This window comes from Buteo buteo, chromosome 20, assembly GCF_964188355.1.
Source record: "Buteo buteo chromosome 20, bButBut1.hap1.1, whole genome shotgun sequence".
Classification (NCBI taxonomy): Eukaryota; Metazoa; Chordata; class Aves; order Accipitriformes; family Accipitridae; genus Buteo; species Buteo buteo.
The window spans coordinates 25,159,285-25,180,355 of NC_134190.1; the positions used below are offsets into that span (position 1 = coordinate 25,159,285).

Sequence of the window (21,071 nt, forward strand, 5' to 3'; positions counted from 1 at the left end):
AGGTTGACAGAGCAAGTTCAGAAATGGGTCACCAAGATGGTCAGGAGGCCAGAGTGTGTGGTGTATGAGAAGACACCTAAAGAGCTGGGTTTGTTCAGCCCTAGGAAGAAAAGGCTAAGGGAAGACATTATTGCAGCCTGCAATCATCTAATGGGAGGGTAGGGAAAGGACAGAGACCAACTTTTTATGAAGGTGTATGGTAATAAGAGCCAACATACACAAACTGGAACCTAGGAGATTCCAGTTAGATAGGAACAGTCTTTATGTTGGGTGGTCAAACACTGTTACAGTGCCCAAGAGGTTGTGCAATCTCCATCCTCTGAGATATTCAAAACTCAGCTGCACACATGTAATTGGACTTGCTTTGAGCAGAACACTGGACTAGATTAACTTCCAGAGATCTCTTTAAACCTATATGATTTTGTAGTTCTGGAAGTTAGTTGCTATGACCTTACATCATTTTATGAAAAAGCTCCATGATTCTTAGGTGGTTCTTTGAGGGATTTATTTAAGCTTCCCCTCCCCTCTGCCTTGCCTTGTTTTTTTTAAAAAAGAGCTTTTATTGATGCATGGCAAAGTTAAGCCTGTTGGGCTGAGTTTTTACATTAAAGATCACCTACATCCTGGAAAAAGGTAAACAATTCCTCAGTGTTCTGAATATATCTAGGAATTAACCGAGTGTTTATTATTTAATAGCATGTTTAATTTCAAAAGAGAAGGCTGTGAAGGGTTCAGAGAAGGTACAGATGTTTACTTTGACACCAAGTGCAATTTTTTTCACTTTCAAGCATGTATACAAGATCAGATTTCACTATAGTAGGTGGGGAAAATTGTATGGTAAAATCAGATAATGTGGGGGAAATGGTTTCTACTTGTGATTTTTAGCAACACTGAGGTGGTCAAGTGATTTTTAGATATGATTGACATTGATATCAGTGGAAGCAGAAATATTTAGGGGCATTCTAAGCCTGAAATAGCTGTAGAAATGTCTTGGTTTTCTTGTTCCTAATACTGGATCATCAGTTTGTTTTTCTTGGCATTTTCAAGAGGACATCAGATTAGATTCTGTCACTGAAGTAGAAAAAATTAAGGTTATTTTAAGAAGAAAAAACTTAACATTACTTGCTGAAGAAAAATTGCTCTATTAAGCAACCATTGTACGATTGAAAAATAACTGAGACTGAATGTACTTGTATAAAAAATATGAATAGAAAACTCAGTAATTTAGTAGTCTGTAGGTAAAAGCTATTTGAAAGCTGCTTGACTGTTGTTGCTATATATTTAAACAATCATCTGTGACAAGGAAACAAAGATGTCTGTTGACATGAGGATTACTTAAGAAGGCTAAACACAAATCAGATAAGCAGTTACAAAATTGACTTTTGCAAATGGTTATGTTGCCCCTGAGTATGATGAATTGTATCTAGTGGTGTTTGTATATAAACAATATCACCTTAACAACACTGTGGTTGGTAGCAGTAATTTTCAACCCCTAATCTATAGGCAGTAAATTCTGGTGCTTAGAGACCTCTAGTTTCTCAAGTAGTCCAATTTAGTTTTCAAGTAATTTAAATGCACATTAGAACTGAATTTTAAATACAGAGCTAGAGTTAACAGTTGCTGGCTTTTTAGTCTTTATTGTATTTTCTAAGGTTTTTTTGGTGTTCCTACAGAGAAAGAATGAAACAAATGTATACAAAAGGTTGGGGGGAGAGTGAAAAATGATGAATCAAGAATCTTGCACCATGGTTTAAGGCTTATTGCTGAAAAACAGTACTTGATGCTTATATTCACTAGTACAATGTTTAGAGCTGGAAGAAAGCAACTTTGGAAACAGAGCATTGGCAGAGTTATCAAGGTAAGGAAAACTGAACTTTGGACTAGGTAGAGACTAGTAACTATATAGTTTGAGTAAAGGTGTGAATTGGGGGGAGTGTGTGTAGAAAAATGTGTGTGTTAATGGTATAAGTGGATGATGTTGGTTTCACAAAACATTCCAATTATATAAAAATGGATAAACTTTGCCTTTTAAAGCAAAACATAGTATTTGGGATAGGTATTTGTCATGAGAGGTGTTTTTAGCTTGCTGTAACTGGTCTTAAGTTAATTGGTAGGGTATCAGTCAAGGCTTGGCTGCACAATTTGTTTTGAAAGGTTAATATGCACTGGGAGATACTTATTCATTTGACTACTGGTATTTGTATCTTGTCCAGATTGTTGCAGTGCTCTAGTAATGCTATAATTTCACAAATGTTTTACTGGTACAATGAAGAGCTTGATGCTAGATCTGGCAACAAAATAGGGGTGGGCTCTGCCACCAAGGAAAATTGAAGTTTAACTTCTCTCTTCCTGTAATTGTAAAATGGGAATAGAATTTTGAAGACACTATGTAGCACTGAGAAACAATAAGAAAATATAGAATTCGTTAAGACCCTTAGACTAATTTTAAAAGTTGGTTGTTTGAACAAGCTGTTCCTGGGTTAATGCAATGTTGTAACAAATGTGGGAAAGCTCTGACTGATGCTTGATATTTGAGTTAGCTAAGGGGACTGCCCTAATTCTGTAGGGTATGTGTTTTTTGGAGAGGAGCAAATAAAAAGGTGTGTGTCTGTTAAACTCAGGGTGCTTGGAAAGTGTAAAATGGTTTGCAGTTTACTTCTACAGGGAACTCTGAGCAATGCTTGTGCGATATAAAACACCTTCGTCAGTTAAAGGAGAGACAGAGGAATGCCATGTTGGTTAACTAAGTTTTGGATAAGACAGTAAATTAACAATAGAACGCTTTTACTTTTTGACTCTTACTGTTGAACTTCCCAGTAAAGTTCAAGTGTATTGCTTATCCATAAGACTTTCATCTAAGAGTGTCTAAATTCAGTAATTGACAATACAGTTCAGTATTCTGACAACCAAATGCATCATTTGCTGGATAAACTGTGTTCAGGAACAAGTTTTAACTTGTGCAGTTATGACTTGCATACTAAATAACATTCATGCTAACTCTATTTGGAGTGTCTGCAGACGCATCAGCAACTGCAGTCTGTAATGGAGAAGTTGGCATTAGTCAATATTTGGCTTCTGAGGCTGTTCTTTCAAAGGAAAGACCCCTAGCATCTCTGACTTCTAGTCTTTTTTTTTCTAGTACCTTCTGTTCAAGTATATGTACTTATATACTCTTGTGGTAGTTAGAAAATGCTTTTTTATTTTTTCTTTATTTTAACTTAATCCCCATTTGTTGCTTCAGACTGGTGGTGTGATGGTTATGGGTTTAGGCATATGTTATAATATATTTAGGAATCTCCCCTTTATTCTGCTTCAGGAGAAGATGTCTACTGAAATTAGTTTCCTGTGCTAAATTTTTGGTATTTAAGTATTAGGAATTTTAAGGTTTTATGTAACATAAAACAAGTGACTTGTTATAACTAGACTAATCATCAAAGAAGGACTTTTTGGTTAATTAGTTTTTGCTTTGGACCTGCATCTGTTGTAGGACTGTCATATGGCCTTTCTTAGTTCCATAACTAAGAGGGGGAAAAGAAACTCAAAACTAAACATGGCTGTGCTGCTGTTCTTTAGATGAAGAACTGAGGTAAAGCTGTACCATATAAAACTTGGACAATCTTTTCAGGTATCTAAGTGAGAAAGCATTTATCACTTATAAATACTGTTCCATCTGGATCCTCCTGCATCGTGGGACATTATGAGGAGGCTTTGTTGTATGGCCTTGATCAGAATTGCTGCTGATACTTTTCAGGGTTTGTATGCAAGCGTTACTGCATGTACCAGCAGTTCCTCTCTTAACTACATAAGAGAGAGCTTATGTGTTGTAGCAATCCTTCCATCTTCAAATCTTACTCTTTCTGTGGTCTGTTAAATGATGTTTATTTGAATTACAAAAACCTGCCTTTTTTTTGGTATTTTTTTTTGTACAGATGCTGTTTAGGGATACGTACTTCTGTAGTTAGTCCTGCAGGACATAAAACATACAAAAACTCCCAGGCCATGACCACATTGCTGGTTAGAAGCAAGATGTGGGTGTAGTTAAAGTTAGTATCTTGAATTCTAAAGACTGAATTTTGGAACAGGTTAGTGAATTACTCCACTGAAGTTCTGGTTGATACAAAAGGATTAAGGGCTTGAAATGCACCCCTATGCAAAAATTGGGAAGGAAACAAATCTGAAATAGAAATCTACTTGTTCTCCCATGAGCCTTTTGCTCATGATGTGAATTTATCAAGGGCCATCTATATAGGTGGAGTTGGGAACTAATAACCAATGTAAGATGAATACCTTGTGTACCAATATATCTGCAGTTCTATGCTGGAAACACAGCAGAGTACACAAGTAGTTTGAGTAAAACAAAAAGATTTTTTTTTTCTGGATTAAATAAAAGCTAACTAATTGGCAGAGTATTGTTTGTATTCTTCTATGTTAAAGATGCATTATCAGTTGTGCTCAAATTACTGAAACAACAGTTTTTAGGATACTAGTATTATCTAGTGTGAAGCTGATTCAGCCCCAAATGGTTGCTTTTTGTATGTCTAACTAAGGGCAAAATTTCTACCCTAATTTCAGAATATGTAGGAAAGGCCAATCCTGTGTTGACATTTTCACTTTGGGGAAAGTGGAGGCCATGTTAGGGAATGATAGAGGTACAATAGTGTAAAGTACATGTACAAATTAATCTGCTACTGCATTCTTCAGTCATAGCGGTGTAAAGAACAGGATTTTTGTTTGTCTGTTACATGGATAAACATTTCCAGTGCATTCAGCCTTTATGAAGGCATGCTAGTAATTACGAGTTTACCAAATATTTGAAAATTCCTTCAGAAAGTAGGAAAGATATTTACATAAGGGTATAAAGTATATTATGCAAGTCCTGTTGGGTCTGCAGAAGCTTGTGGATAAATCACTTGTGCGTACTTTATAGAGTTACTAGGTTTTTCATAATCACTGGGGAAATAAAGATTGAATTTACCACCAATGAAACATAATTCTAAATTTCTTTTGAAAATGAAATGATATTAAATCTTGTAATCCACAAGCACAATAATACCAGTAACTATTCCAGAAGGCTATTTTGTCTATAATGTAATGAGGTATATTACATATGGGAATTCAATTTAATTAGAAGAGTAGGCATACTGCTTGAAGAATGGTGTAATAGCTATAGTAAAGCATATTTGTAAACACTTGTGTACCTTGAGGCTCGTGGCTTGTTTTACTTCTCATTATGTTAAAGAGATAATGTATGAAACCCTAGCTTCCTCCAGCAGCATCTGTCTTTATTAGAGAATGCTTACAATATCTTCCACGAGTAACAAAGATGGGCCAGAATCCTGTCTTGATGGTCATATGTGACTAGACTGAAAAGCTGTGCCTATGGACTTAGGGTGTTGAAGGTAACTTGCAGAGTGATGCAGCTGCACATACGAAATACCTTTATTTTTCATTCCCCTACAGAGCCTTTCAACAAATAAATAATATTGTACAAAAGTCTCATGATAGAATTTTTGTGCTAAATCTGAAAATAGAACATAGGAAAACAACTGTAAAATCATAACAGGGGTCACTTCTAAAAATGTCATTTGAGTGCCTTAAACCACAAGTATGGAAGAATGTAATAGCCTTTACTTTTTAAAATAAGTTTTAGAATTTTCTTTATTTTTGTCTTCAAAATAGATTGTAAATTCGTTGTCCACTTTGTGTTTTATAACAGCAAAAGCTCAAGGAAGAGAGGGAGGCTAAACGTGCTCGTCTGGATGGCAGGCATGATTACTTACTGGATACCATTGCCTCTTGTGTGAATTTGGACAAAGCAGAAGTAGAAGATGCTATTCTTGATGGTAACCAGGTAATCTGATGAATTTGATAGTGAAGCTTATAGGGTGCTTTAGAATTGATATTACCGTTAAATACTTGGTGAGACAGTTGTCAGACTTCATGTCTGAGATTGCTCAGGTCTTCTCATTGAAAAAATATTTCTCAGCATTTTGTAATTAAGTTAAACAGTAGTGTCCTTAGTTTCAGGACCTATTGTAACACTACTGAATTGGTTAGAATTTCTGCTTTCCAGTGGTTATAGATAGTACAGTAAAACCTGTGACTGTATTTCATACTGGAACTGCAGCATGAAGTCTGCCAATCCTTGAATATATAGATTCAAGAGTCCTGTCCACAGTAGGCTGCATGCTATTGTTGTTTCCATTAGGCTACCACCAGTATTTGTGAGACTACACTGTGATCTAGTTTAGGAGATTAAATCAGGTGGCAACTACTTGCCAAAATAGAATGGCTAAGTGATCTGACTGACCACATGAGGGTTAATGCAGGGGGTAAGCAGTTAGACATATATATGTTGAGGAAATGGTGCATCAAAGTTGATGGTAAGTATTGTATGCAGTGGAAATACATTTTGTGATTTGAAAAGAAATAATTATTTTTTTAAAACCTGAGTAGACAGCAAGTAGATCTTGTTTTATTCCCTGACACTAAACATGGTTGTCTTTTTTTTTATTTCTCTTGTATTCTCTTTCCATCTGTGTACCTTCAATTTATGCATTCCTATTTCAGTGTTAATATTGTTGAGAAACTGAAGGAAGTCTAGTGGAAGATTACCAAGATAGAGGGACACGGGGCATGCAAAGTAAGAGAAGAGGGAGAGGAAGAGATTGAGGGGCGGTCAAACAGTAGCCTGCAGTTGCTTGAAGAGTAGTTATGGAGATGACAGATCTGAACTCTTCTTAGCGGTTGCAGGTGATATGACAAATGCAATAGCCACAACTTGCAAATTGTTCAAGAGACCCTTCTTCATCAGGAGGGTCGTGCAGCATGGGAATAGGTTACTCGAGTGAGTTGTGGAATTTCTCTTCTTGAGGTTTTTGAGACTCAGCCTAGGCAAAGTTCTAGATGACCTAAGCTGCTATTGATGATACAGGAGGCTGGCCTCCAGATTTCCCAGAGGTCCTTTCCAATGTTTCTGTGATTCTGTGTGATACAGGAAATAAGCTATGCAGAACACTGTCACACAAGTTAAAAAGCAGAACTTGTTTCAGCCCTTGTGCATTCTATCTCTAAATGGGTTTCCTGGCGAACTATATTGCCTGAGAATAATTGTCAGATGAAGAAAATATTGGCAGCTGTTATACTTGGAAAGAGAAAAGCATAATAGTTGTTTTGACCTCATCTTGGAGGGCTCAGACAAGATTTTCTGGAATAGTAGTTTGTGATCTTGGTGTAACTGAGGCCCATTATTAATGGAAGAGGGATAGATGTGGCTTTTTTGCTGCTGCTGGTGATCTCTTAACCTTCCTGCACTAGGAAGCCCAAAATGGTACTAGCAAATGTTTCTGAAGAAGAACTTCCAGAAGTAGAAGCCTTTTCTGCTGGAAGATTGCTATGTAGTTAGGGACTATATGAAACAATGTCTCATAGATCTAGAAAAATAATGGATTAGGCCAGACTTTCAAGTGCTGAAACACTGATCAGCATACTAGTGTAGAGCAATTAACTTTCTTCCTAGGCCTGTATGGCCTATACATGAGATTGCTGGACTGCACTACCAACACATGGTTCAAGGATGCTTGATGGCAGCCTTAAATTGGAGAACTGTGAAATTGTCCTGATGCTTAAAATATAAATAAAGGCTTCCTCTGTTGCTATGATATGGAATAATTGCAGCTGTGAGTTTTATGCTTTCAGCTAGTTAGCTGAATGGCAGTAAGAATAACATGGGTGAGGGACTTCAGTGAGGTGCTGCTGCATTTCAGTACATGAAGAAATGTCCTGTGCCCTCGGTTTGAGAAACGACACACAGCATGTACAGTAAGTGGTTTCAGTAAACTGAAACATGGCCTGGCTATATTCTGTTGTGTTCAGCATGGAAAAATTTAAATTATTCAATTAAGTAGGTGTGTGCTCCTAAAGTACAAGGCAACTCAATCATTTTTGGGGGAGTAGTAACTGGGCCTGGTATAATTTTATTATTGAACAATGATCATGTGATAAGTGTTTGTCAGCCCTTTTTGTTAAAAAGCTGAGCGTTAAACTTTTTGTAGCGGGTGTGCTATGCATAATGATCTCAACATTATCTTAAACAGATAGAGCGCATTGACAAGTTCCTGGCCCCTGGAGGTCTTCGTCATCTGATGTTCTACTATCAAGACGTGGAGGCAACAGATACGGGTAAAGCAACTCAGGTTCTTCTGCAGCATGTTTTAGTTGTGCTGAACAAGCATGCAGGGAAAAAGCAAATAGTAAAGCTCTTACAAACTGGGCCTTAAGGCAAGTCAAGTTTGGTCATACTGGGACACTGATCCTTGCTCATGAAATGAAGATGGATGAAATTACTGAAGCTTATTAGTGCATCTCTGCATATTGCTAGTATGCAGCAGCAAGGTACTTCCTTGCAAGCCTAGCAACTCTTGCCTGGGGGTCTGGGAAATGGTTTTTGATAATTAAAAGATGACTTTTACACAAGGTGAGCAGTGGCAGGTGTTCTGTCTCCTCCCCTCCAATCGTGCCACCAGTCTGTCCTAGAAGCCCTCCACATTTCTTGGTGTATGACCATCTATCCAGGTGGTCCTGCTATATGACTAATGGCCCCAGGAGGCCTGCATTATGGGTAGCAGGGCCATTATCCCAGAATTCCCTTCTGCTCATATCCCCTTCCCTTCCCCAGTGCCCCCATGTTACCACATGTCAGGGAGAAGCCTCCATCTCACCCTGGAGGCAGCTCAGGACTCCGGTGACAAGGACATCCTCCCTTTGCCCATGGCTTCTGTCCCAGAGCCTCCAGTGCTGCTGCCATTGGGACTAGCCAGGTGCTGTGTGACCTCTGAGACCTGTGATTGGTTGGTGGGAGTTCACCCCACTTGTTTACCCCCGTAAAGGCCTTGTAAATATATCTATGTATATCTGTGTTTATACATATGTAAACATACCTATATGAGTGTATAAATAGTTATTTATGTATTTTCAGCATATATGTATGTATATACCTAAAAGGTATCAAAAGACTGTGTAATATGATATCAGCAACTCTAACAATTAAAATTTAAATGTACATAGAAAGAAAATCAAATGAAAATACAGACTCAGACGCTAATTTAGAAATCTGCTAAACAAGTTTTAACATGCTTGAGTTGAAGTGGTGGAAGTATGTTGGAGGGAGTGTGAGGCAAGGGACAAAGCCTGGGAATCTATCAGTCTCCCTCACCCACCCCCAAACTGATCAGATAATCCTACAGTATCATTGTGGCAGAGTCTTTAAAAGAATTTTCTGTGCTGATCGTGCTGGGGTTGTGGTTCACAGACTAGCAAAGCAGAAATCGCAGTTATAGTGATGGCTACTTAGCAGTAAAGTGAAGTGAATTTTTGTGGTATTACATGCATCTTGTTGGCAAGGGCACTTACTACGCACCACCTCAAATACAAGCTGGTTTTCTGACCCAGATGTGGATCAGCGGACCCTTCTGTTAGGGCAGAAGATGGTCCCATGAAGGGTGCCTACAAGATACTTTGTGTGCCTGCAGAACAGAAGGCTGTGTATCTCTGAGTTCAAGAAGATGTACTCTAGAGTTCGAAGGGGCCATTTCAAAGTCTGGTTTTATGCCCACCCTCACATGCAGATTTTTTGCAGTGTTTTGAATGACACTTTTAATATGCAGTGTAATAACTTCAAGCACCCTTTTCAGTAACAGTACCTCTTTTCTAAAGAGACTGCAGAGTGTATCCCTTACTCTAGCTCCATACGTTGTGGGAATGCCCTGAGAACTGGGATAACTATTGCTGGTCTAGCCTCTGTAATTACTGAAGTACAAGGATAGGGCAAGTTAATGTTAATTGGCAATAAATCACATTAAGATTCTCAGTCAAAACTGGTGACAGAGTCCTTGATGTACTTCTAAGGTAAACAAAAAAGACTTCTGCAGGAGCTGTGATGAAAAAGGGGAGTGGGAAAGGTGATGTGAAAAAAAGGGTGGGGAGGGGACTTACCAGTGGCCACGTGAAGCAAAATAGGGATCTCTGGGGCAGATGACCATGTGCCTGAAAGAAAAAAGGGCAAGGGACTTGTCACTTTTTGCAATTTTTTGGATGTTGTCCTTTACTACCAGTATCAACAATTCACTCTTTGATCTTTTTATTGTTTCAGTGTCTCACTGAGATGTGTATGCACATGATTTTATTTTGAGGTAACACCAGAAAACTAGTAGCAGAGAAGTAACAGGGCCAAAACCACAATTTAAGAGAATTATTTTTTTCCCCCGGAGATACTGCTACTTCTTGGTGACTCTTTACAAGTGTTGCCAACAAGCCTAAACATGGGAGCAGCATATTCATGTTGCGGGAAGAAGAAAGGGCAGGGAAGTCCCTTATAGCTCCCTTGCTGTTTGTTTTGTTTTGTTTTCCCCCTAAAGAATCTGCTGTGGCATCTCTTTCCTTGTTTCCAGAAATACTGTTTTTCTTTTTTTCTATGTCAGACTTATGTCTACATCTTTTTAAGGAAAGACAGTTGATAATAGCTTCTCTGAAGTAAGCTACGTTTGCTGACTTTTTTTTTTTAAAGCAATAGAGCATTACCTGCAACTGCGTGATAGAGAGCTATGTAAGAGGATCTTGAACCTGAACCTTTGCTTAGAAGGAGTAGAAAACAAATAAGTGAATAGAAATGAAAGGCTTTTGATGCACAAATGGCAAAAGTAGATGAAATAGTTCTTACTGTGCTGTGAAGATTCTGGATGCTGTGTACTGTCTGTGGATAGTCCCATGGGGTGGCTCCAGGGGACTGGGACTTGAAGATAGACAAATGACGACTGAAGTGTTTGTTTAGAAGACTTTTCTTTGAATAAATAATCAGTGGGTTTTAAATGGTTTTTTTATTTGAATCTATAGAGAACTTCGGCCTTCCAGAAACAGGAATGAACTCTCATTTGACAAAGAAGAAACCTAAAGTATTTGTGACAGAGGGAAAAGAAGTTGCTTTAACTGGTGTATGCATTTTCTTCATTAGAGACAATCTTTTTAAACTCATCACAACTGAGAATATCCATCAGGTAAGAGTCAGTGACTGCTGATCACTGTACATAATCTTGTATAAAATTAATTTTCATCTTGGGGTATTTGCTCTCAGCGCGTAATTTGACAGCCTTTGATGTGGAGGAATGAGCAGAAGGATACAGTTTGGCTAAATAAACACAGGACAAAAAAGGAGGGGAATAGAAAAGCCAACACTACCTAGCAGTAGCAACTTCAAGTGTATTATTGCTATGAAGAAATGTTGCTAAGGAAGAATATTTATGACAATCCAGAATGACAAAGAGTAATCGGTCAATACCTAAATAATAAGCTGTTAAATTTCAATAAGTGCTAGCAAATCCATTAAACAAACAAAAATAGTTTTATTTCTGAGAGTGTATATGCAAATTATATATGAAAAAGTTTTTACTGGTGAGAGAGTCCTTAAATCTAGGACAGTCTGAAGTGAGTAAAGCTGGATCAAATGCTCCAGTAGTGAGGAGCACAGAGCAAAATGTAGGGAATCATACAGTTGTAGACAAACTTATCAGAGTGCTAAAATAAGAATGATGGGCTAAATGAAAATCTAGTGTTGTGGAAAATTTTCTGTACACTTCAGAATGGGAACTTTCAAGTACAACTCCGAAGCCAGCAAATTTTAACTTTCCTCATTTCTAGGAAAACCTCTTAAAACTGTATTTTGACCAGATAGGCAAGAAACAGAAGAGCAAAGGGTGGGTGAGCTGGTTGTCATCACCAGATTATTACTTGTTTTCTACAGATATATGCTTTAAAGTTTTATGCTTAACCTCTTAATTTTTTTTGATGATTTTGAAAGATCTGTCTTAGATTTTGGTCAATTATATACTATTAAACACTTGAAGATTTTTTTTGCTTAATGCTTGCAAGTTGGTAATTGCAACTGGAAGATGTCTAAAGCAGACTTCTTCATAAGTAATGATATAGCCCTTGCTCATAGTAGATAATACCTTAAAACTAGGAGAGACAAGTTGAAAAGTAAAAATTATATGTCTGAAGACACATCTAATGTTTGATACTTAAATACAAGTTGTTTGGTGTTAAATTGTTGTTGAAAAAAACTCTTGTGGTACCTTCTAATGAAGCAAAAAATAGCTGGCAGATTAATGTAATTTACCTTGGAAGTCTTCAGAGTCTTTTTCAGAATGTCTGAAAAGCAGATGTTCTGTGAATTGTTCTCTTTCAAACTATAGAGAAGAATTCTTCCTGAACCAAAATCTTTGGCCAATTGCAAGTCAGAATTAACTGTAGTTCGTAATTCTTTTGGTATCTAAGCCTTTTAAGTACATTGATGTCTGCCTATGTATATACATACGTATGTATGAATATATTAAAAAATATAATTCTGATAGAAGTGGCAGGCTGGAATCATTTTACTCACCCATATAAACTGAGCTTTATAGGTCTCTTATACTCTCATGTTTTGGAAGTGTTTTCAGATCTTAGTTTCTGCAGTTTTGTATGACACACTGTGACCCTGTGCAAACCTTGCAGCCCCTGCTAGCAAGAATTGTGCTGTTAGCTTGAAGAGCACTTGTACACACTGGTAACTTCTGAGATGCTCAGGACAATAGGACTGGAATAAATATAATGATGGCAAAATTTTGGGTTTTTTAAGTTGTATTGTGTTTCTTTTACAGGAAATAAATTTTAATATGATGAATGTAGGTCGAGATGGCTTACTAAAAAGTGTTGAGCAGTTGATATCAGAAATCTTCATTCCAGCCTTACAGACTATGGACTGTGGTTGGGTCAAAAGTGGTGAACCTCAACAAGCTTCCAAGATTAAGCAGGACTTCCTTTGTTCCCTTGAAGTGTTTGTTAGTGTGCTATCAGGAGCTCAGCAAAGTCTGTTGGAAAAGGTAGTATGCTCATGAGGCAAACAAACTGAGCTAGCTGTAGAATGTCTCTTGTTCTGGAGCTTTTGAATTAATTGCTGTTGTAGGATACTCATAAAAATTGTGTGTGTTAAACTGGAGAAAAAAAACCCCACTTGTTTGTTGTCATCAGTAACTTGTTACACTTTGGTCTGTGGCTTTAACAATTCTGCAGGTGCTTCTGTTCTTGTTTGCTCTGGCACCAGTTTTTTAAAGCTATTAACTTCTTGACTCTCCAATGGCTGTGGCCACTCTTAAACCAAGATTGATTAATGTATGATAAACAGTTGCTTTAACTCTTAATTTCTACTTGGCCATTGTGAAGGAAAGAACATGAGAGTACAGCTGCCAGGCTGGTGAATTCTCCAGATTCTGGAGCCCAGTTCTGGCTCAAACCAGTTTAATTTAAACTGAAGTGGGAATATGAAGTGAGACACCCCAAGTGGGGCAGCCAGTTACTTTTTAAAGTTCCTGGATTATTTGGCATGAACATTTCAGCATTTCAATTTTTTTTAAACTTGTATTTTAGGTTGATCTGAAGAAATGTGAAACATATGATCTGAAAACTCTAAGAGGACCTTCAGATTACTTGGTGGTTGCTAACAGCATAGATGCTCTTGAAAGAATAGAAGCCTGCATGAAAGGATGGACCAAACAAATTGAACAGGTGATACACTGGACAAATGTGAAATACAACAACATCAGCATATTGGCAGATGAGTTTAATCCTGTTGGCATATAGCTACCTTTCTATGAAGTTGTAGATGTGATCATTCCCTGTGTTTTAAAGTACTGTTGGCATGTTTTGTGTGCTTTTACTTCTCAATGAGAATATTATTGAGAGCTTTTTCCATCTACTAGTAAATAAACCATACACATGTCTTTGGAAGCTTAATCCCCTGTTTTTGATAATCAACTATTCTTAAAGTAGAAAACAGCTAGTGATTCCCAGTGGATTTAATGAAAGCAGAATGAATGTGATAATTCAGTGAACACTATTTTCAGTGGTTAAAATCATACTTTGGAATATGCTTTGCAGGTTATTTGCAGAAAATGTAATTGTCTGTAACGGTGCTCTTGAGATGCTACTCCCTCTTTAACTCAAAACTAAAAAGGCAAAGCAAAATTAAAGTCTCTTATGTGAGGTGGTGGTGGCTGAGTTAGGTAATTTATCACAGGAGGTTAATACTAGGAGTTAAATTATGAATTAATCCATGCTATCCATGCAGGTAAATATTAGCATCACTCACTAATATTATTGTACGATAAAAGGTTCTTGCAGTAAATGACCAGTTGAGAAAGGAAGCTGATGACCTTGGACCACGAGTAGAGCTTGATTACTGGAAAAAGAGATTGTCAAAATTCAACTACCTTACAGACCAGCTGAAGAGCCCAGATGTGAAGGCAGTGCTTGGAGTACTTGCTGCTGCTAAATCCAAACTGCTGAAGGTTTCTGTTTTGAATTATGCCAGATGTAAAGACTAGAAATGCTCTGTATGCCTTAGTTCATTTTGGTGATGTATGTAATGTTGCTGGTGGGGAAAATATTGAAGCATCTTTGGTTTTTGTTGTCTTTGTCCTTCCCTATTCTTCACGTTGAGTAGATAAATTTTAAATCTAGTTTAATTTACGGGAAAAGACTGGGACTCCCCTTTGTCTAAAGGCTGATAATGTACTGCATCCACATGGCTCAACAGAAATAAATACTTATAAATCTTTGAAAAGTTGATTATTAAATCAGAAAATTGAATTAATGAACTGGGTATTTAATGAAAAGAAGATAAAACCCCTCTTTTTTTAAACCTCTTGTGTAGTTACAGCGTCTGTTCAAACTGCTTGTGGAGTCTTAACTTCTTAAATGGACATAACAAGTTAAAGTCCCATCACAAACCAAAAAATAAGTGAATAAAACAGTTTTGGCTCATCAAATACATGGTTATATATTCATCAGTCCAAGCAAAAATAGTTACCAGATGATGTCTATGTATTTTATAGCAGCTTGACTTGATGCTACTACTGACATAACTTGTTAAGCTCAGTGGTCTAACTGTATGTTCACAGTCAAATTAATGAAAGCAAAATGAGGACCTGTTCCTTATCTTGTGTAAACAAGTGTAACTCTGAAGTAACGGATCTGTGCTTTCAAATGTGTTTAAAGGCTAATGACAGAACAGACTGATCTCAAAACAGTTTTTCTGAAATGTGTGGTGGTTTTTTTTTTTCAACTTTCTGTTCTTAGAACTGGCGAGCGTTGGATATTCGCATCACAGATGCAGCAAATGAAGCTAAAGATAATGTGAAGTATCTATATTCTCTGGAAAAATGTTGTGACCCATTATACAATAGTGATCCTGTAAGCAGAACTTTTAAATTCTTAACATAAATCTCTTGAGACAACTAAAATGAGTGTTGTAGGATCAGTTTGGAAATGACATAGGTAGCATTTTAGGTATGCATCTCCAATGTGAGACTTTGTTCAGTTATGCCATAAGTGGCCTAGTGCGAATTTCTGGCTACACAATCAAGTACTTGTTATTTTCTTGCTGTGGTATCTATGAAGCTTCTGGTCTGATGATGAAGATGGATTCTGTGCTGTGGGAGGAAGTGAAATCTTTGCGATTAAAAGAAAAAAAAAAGGGGGGGGTGAAAGTGAACCTAGTGCTATGCTAAAGACAAAGGCTGAGCTTTTGTCTTTGTGTTGGTGGTCAGGTCATGCTTAGCTTAACATTTATAAGGCAATTTTCAGCTTCTGGGGTTAGGAAAACAAACATAGTTATGTAAATATTAAGGTGTAAATATAAATCACCTTCTCACACTGTAGTAACAGGATAACAAGCAAGTGTAACAAGTAGTAAACAAAACCAGCCAACCTAAAGGATTGGAGGGAAGATGTACTGTCCCATTATCTGCTAAAGTAGGTGGCAAATGGTTGCTTTTACTAAAACTGGTTTTGCAACTGACTCTGGGTCTTGCTAGTCAGAGAAATATAATGAGTAGCCATGAAGACGCAAAGCTTTGACCATCCTAGCTACCTCTCTCTCTCCATGCTTTTCCTAAAGTGTAATTGCTTCCAAACAGTGCTCTGAGCAACCATGGTATGGCTCTGTTTGTTTCCATTTACTGGATGGTATTAGAACAGTGTGTTCTTTCAGTGTTTCCCAATCTGATATTTGAGTCCCTCCGAGGAATGGTTAGTACAATACCCATACCAAACAGAGTTAAAGTGAGTGTGCTTGCTATTGGCACTCTACAGGGTCTGTTGGACTTGATCTGCTTTGTGCTCCCCATGCTGGCATTTACCAAGGAGGAAGTGGTGCCAGCTTCAGAGATGTTTAGCTTTGAGAGGGTGTAGCACTTCGGGTGGAAGCCAGGGAGGTGTGGACCTCTCCCTTACTGATACTTACCTGTCCCATGTTGAGCACCACTTTGGCAATTCAGTAAAACTGTCATTGCTTTGGAAATTCAGATGTGAGGAGGAGCGGTCTAAAAAAATCTGTCTGGCCCATTCATGGGCTGAAAACAGGACTGCTGGGCTTTTAAAATGATGCTTCTCTTCAAAGTATTCAGCAGAAGGCCTTTCTTTTGTACGCAAGACACTGAAAACCCTGCAGGGTATGGAGAATTAAAACGCGTGTGGTGTGTTAACCTTGGCAATGGGCTAAGCACTCTGTCACTCCACCTCCTCAAAAGGATGGGGGGAGGATATAGGATGAAAAAGCTCATGGATTTTTCAAAGACGGGGAGATCACTTACCTGTTATCATCATGGGCAAAACAGACTCGACTAGGGGAAAAGTAATTTCATTTTTTTTGACAGGGAAAATAGATTGGGTAGTGAGAAACAAAGACAAAAATTAAAACCACATTTCCCCCCCGGCTCAGCTTCGCCCCTTCATGCCTGACCGCTCCTACCTCCTCCCCGCCGAGGGGGACGGGGAATGGGGGTTGCGGTCCGCCCTTCCCAGCTCCTCTCCCAGCTCCTGCCGCCTCACGCTGGTCCCCGCTCCGGCATGGCTCCTCGCCGGGAACGCAGGGCCGTCCCTGCCGGGCAGGGGAGCACCTCCCGCCCTCCTCCCGCTCTCCCCTCGGGGCTGGCAGGGCTGTTTCTCACCCCGTTTCCCTCAGCCCTTTTGCCCTTTCTTCCCCGGGCTTTCCCCGAGGCTGAGGGGCTCGGCGGGAACCGGCGGGAACCGGCTGGAACCGGCCCGGGGCAGCCCCTCGTCTCTCCTCACAGGAGCGGCCGCCGCTGCAGCCCCTTCAACAACCCTTGGGTGCCTGCACCCCAAAGAATGGGCTATAAGATCATCTTCTCCTAGGCACTTCATCTGTCGTATATAATTTTTTTATTACCTAAATGACAGTACTATAGGAAAGCTGTTCTTCATATTTCCTTTATTCAAATGAGTGCCGTGAGGCTTAATGGGATTTTTGGGCTCTCCTTATACGCAAGCTTCCACCAGGTTAGCAAAAGAGTGTACAAACGTACTTTTTGTGAAAATAAGTGGTACTTTTGAAGAGGACTTTGTCTCTATCAAGTTTCACTCGCTGACCAGAGTTCTTCCAGCCGAGACTAGTGAAAATTTTTCACCCAAACTGAATTGTAGAGCTTGGAGGATGAAGTAGGACAGGCTGCTCCACAGGAGAAGCCCAGGTAAACTGAGGCAGAAACATTAGGAAGGTGATGTTCATAATGTTCCTGTATTCTCTAATTATGTGTCTAGCTAATGTATGGCAAGAAAAGTACTGAGTAGAACTCAAACTGTGTTTCTTCCCAGGTATCCATGGTGGATGCTATTCCAGGACTGATAAACGCAATTAAAATGATTCAGAGTATCTCTCAGTATTACAACACGTCTGAAAAGATATCTTCGTTGTTTGTGAAGGTCAGTGCTACAGCGTGAAAGGAAATTTTCACAGATATTTTTTGTGTGGTGTTGCTTGAGTGAGAGACAGAAAATACAAAGGCACCAAGTGATTGAAGAAGCAGCATTTTGTTTAATTTAATGCTGCTTTTTGAATGTATAGAGAATTGGAAATAGTGATAAAACTACCTAAAAGTTAGAACTTAGTTTACTGTCTGTAATTTGCAGTTGTAAGAATTTTTTTCATACTTGAAGATCAGGGATAATCTTAACCCTGACATGAATAGATTGAGGGTGAGCGTAGTTCATCAACAATATTTTGGTTGTGTAATGGTCTGGAGGCTGGATATTGCAAGGATGATAGTCTGTCTATGTGGCTGGTGTTTGGTATTGGTATTTTGCAGGCTTTAGGCTGGTGGAGTCAGAGGTATGGGGTGAGACTGAAAGAAGGGCAAGGTCTGCTTTGTCTTGAAATGTCTTTTTCACAAGGTTAAAACTGCTTTTAGGTGACCAATCAGATGATTACAGCATGTAAATCTTACATTACAAACAACAATACAGCCACTATCTGGAATCAACCTCAGGAGAGAGTTATGGAAAAGCTACAAGCAGCCATTAGACTTAAACAGGTAGGTGGGAAGAACATGTGGAAAACAGAATATAAAGTGAGATTTAGGAAAGCATGATTAGGAAAACTCTATTTTATATGAGGAAGCAATGTTATAATGAAAGAAAATGAACCAATTTAAAAATATCCTTTGTAACTGGAACATTTATATTAGAGCTACCAGGGGATTTACCTGGGTTTCTGCTGATCTTCCACAAACAGGATTTTGATGCTTAGCCTAACTTAACTGTGCTTCTTATGTGAGAATTACTTGGATTTTCATGCCTGAGTTTCTCTAGAAAGTGTCCTCTCATGTGATGAGGAGGGATGTGTGATAGAAATGAAAATGTGGAGTTACTGAACTGAATATATTTCAGAGATGTGTGGATAACCTATACCTTTAGAAAGCACAATTTAGTGAACTGAGAAGAATTCAGCTGTTCAGGTTGCATAGACCCATTGGAAAGATAGCCTTTTGTGGTTTGTTTTTTTGCATACACTTCCATGACCATTTTGGGATTTTTTTAAATTTTTTTTTCCCCCTTCCTTTAGAACATAGTATCATAGGATTATTCAGCTTGGAAGGGTCCTCAGCAGGTATCTAGTTCAACCTTCTGCTCAAAGCCAAAGCAGGGGCAGCTGTGAGATCAAGCTTGGTTGCCCAGTCCTTTATCCAGTCCTGTCTTGAAGTTCTCCAGGGATTGAGAGACTGCCCAGCATTGCTGGGCAACCTCTTTAACCGCTTGACTGTCCTTAGGGTGAAAGATTTTCTCCTTATATCTAGTCAGAACATCTTCTGTTTCAATTTATGCCTGTTGCCTCTTGGCCTCTGTCCATGTGTTACTGTGAAAAGCTTAGCTTTGTCTTTTTGATAAGCTCTATGTAGATATTGGAAGGTCTGTATTAGACTTTCTCCATTATTACTTTTTGATTCTTCAATAATATGTGTTTGGACGACTAGAACTTTATCCTGACAACTTCTGAAGCAGCAAATCTTGCATAGTTATAACACAAATTAGTGTAAATTTATATGACATCTTACTATCAGCAATGAGTAGTATATTTGTGTATTTCTGTATAGATACAGTAAATTATTAAATTGCTTCATTAAAGTATGTTGAAGGATTAGGTTTTTATTTGAGTCTTAATACTTCCAAAAGCTTTCAGAAAAATAATAGATTAAAACTTAAAATTTGAATCACTAACAATTTAGGAAACTCTGGGCCCTTTGTATTAATATCTCCAAGTGGGGTTATTCATACGTATATGTGATTAAAAAATAATGAACATTATATTTTAGAGAACTATTATTGAAAGAAACCATTCCAAGCAAATCTGTTAGCTATGTAATCTGACTTTGGAAAGAATTTACTTTTAACATGTTTGGAGTAAGGTTTGTGCCCAGTTAAGAAAGTGGATGAAAACTATATGCTGCTATGGAGTAGCATTCCAACTTCCAAAGGGTTTTTGTTCTGGAATGTGATTTTGGAAAATCTGAAACATTATTATTCAATAAAACTGCCTAGCACACAATCAGTATTTTCAGTCTCTGAAAACTGCAACCTGGGTTGTCATCTTGGATATTCAGTAAATACATCAAGCCCGGCTATAAAATGGACAGAACAGAATTTCATGCTAGCTAAGGATGAAATGTACCAATACATATATGTGTAGTTCATTCATTTGATGAAATGGGTGATCCTGTAATGGTATTGTTGGGTTAGTTTTCAGAGACAAATTCTTTTACTGTCTTTATCATGTTAATAATCATTTCTTGATGAAACTTCTACTTGCTATCAAGTTAGGATAATATCTGTGTGAATTTTGTTCTAGCTGATGATTATGCCTTTTATTATATGCTTGACATTCTTCTTTTAAATTCTTTTGTTTTAGGAGTATCAAAATTGCTTTCACAAGGTAAAAGAGAAATTGGAACAAAATCCAGCTGAAAGACAGTTTGATTTTAGTGAGATGTATATCTTTGGAAAATTTGAAACCTTTCATCGACGTCTGGTAAAGATAATAGATGTGTTCAATACTATGAAAACCTACTCGGTTCTACAGGAGTCTAAGATAGAGGGATTGGAAGGAATGATCACAAAATATGAGGTACGTAGTAAATTTTGGGTATCCTGTCAATCTGACTTGAACTTTAAAAAATAAATAATTATGAGATTTAGAAAAGTGTTTATCAAGAGAAAAATTAACTCTGTAAGTTGTGTTAAAATTACTGTGTAATAGCAATGTAAGTATGTGATTGCTGGGGAAGCGAGCAGACAAGATGAACACAGGGCAGGAGGACATGGGAAAGAGGTATGTTAAAATCAGAGTTGATTGTAAAAAGCAACAAAATGGGAGGACTATGTAACAGGAGTAACTGGAGCCATGGTTTTGTGTTGCAATCAGGAGAAAAAGTGAGAAGTGCAACATTTCTGTCTTCACAAATGTTTTGCTGGATACATAAGTATACTGTGACCAAAACTGCAGATTGTCTTCATCTCTTGCCCATTAATCTAGGGGTACCTGATCAGTGCTTGCTGCTGAGGCTGGCTCCGTTGCCACAGTGGTTGACACTGAAGTCAGATTTTCTTGCAGCTTGGGGTGAAAAAAGCCCTAGCTGAATTTCTGTGTTGCATAAATACAAACAAACGTAACTTTGATTTCTTCAAATAAA

General features: G+C 38.1%; 1 protein-coding gene across 2 annotated transcripts in view; it reads left to right on the forward strand.

Moving 5' to 3' along the window:
- Positions 1-1,801: 1,801 nt before the first annotated feature.
- DNAH5 (dynein axonemal heavy chain 5) overlaps positions 1,802-21,071 on the forward strand; it is a 124,564-nt gene continuing 105,294 nt past the window's right edge. Inside the window, exons 1-11 of one of the 2 annotated variants that reach the window (XM_075052488.1) lie at positions 1,802-1,858; positions 5,717-5,851; positions 8,097-8,216; positions 10,938-11,051; positions 12,693-12,914; positions 13,459-13,596; positions 14,202-14,378; positions 15,169-15,282; positions 17,704-17,811; positions 18,297-18,419; positions 20,291-20,506. In XM_075052488.1, coding sequence (XP_074908589.1) covers positions 1,802-1,858; positions 5,717-5,851; positions 8,097-8,216; positions 10,938-11,051; positions 12,693-12,914; positions 13,459-13,596; positions 14,202-14,378; positions 15,169-15,282; positions 17,704-17,811; positions 18,297-18,419; positions 20,291-20,506 — 1,524 coding nt within the window. Of the gene's footprint in view, positions 1,859-5,716; positions 5,852-8,096; positions 8,217-10,890; positions 11,052-12,692; positions 12,915-13,458; positions 13,597-14,201; positions 14,379-15,168; positions 15,283-17,703; positions 17,812-18,296; positions 18,420-20,290; positions 20,507-21,071 lie in introns of both variants that reach the window. The other variant, XM_075052487.1, reaches the window with a different exon arrangement.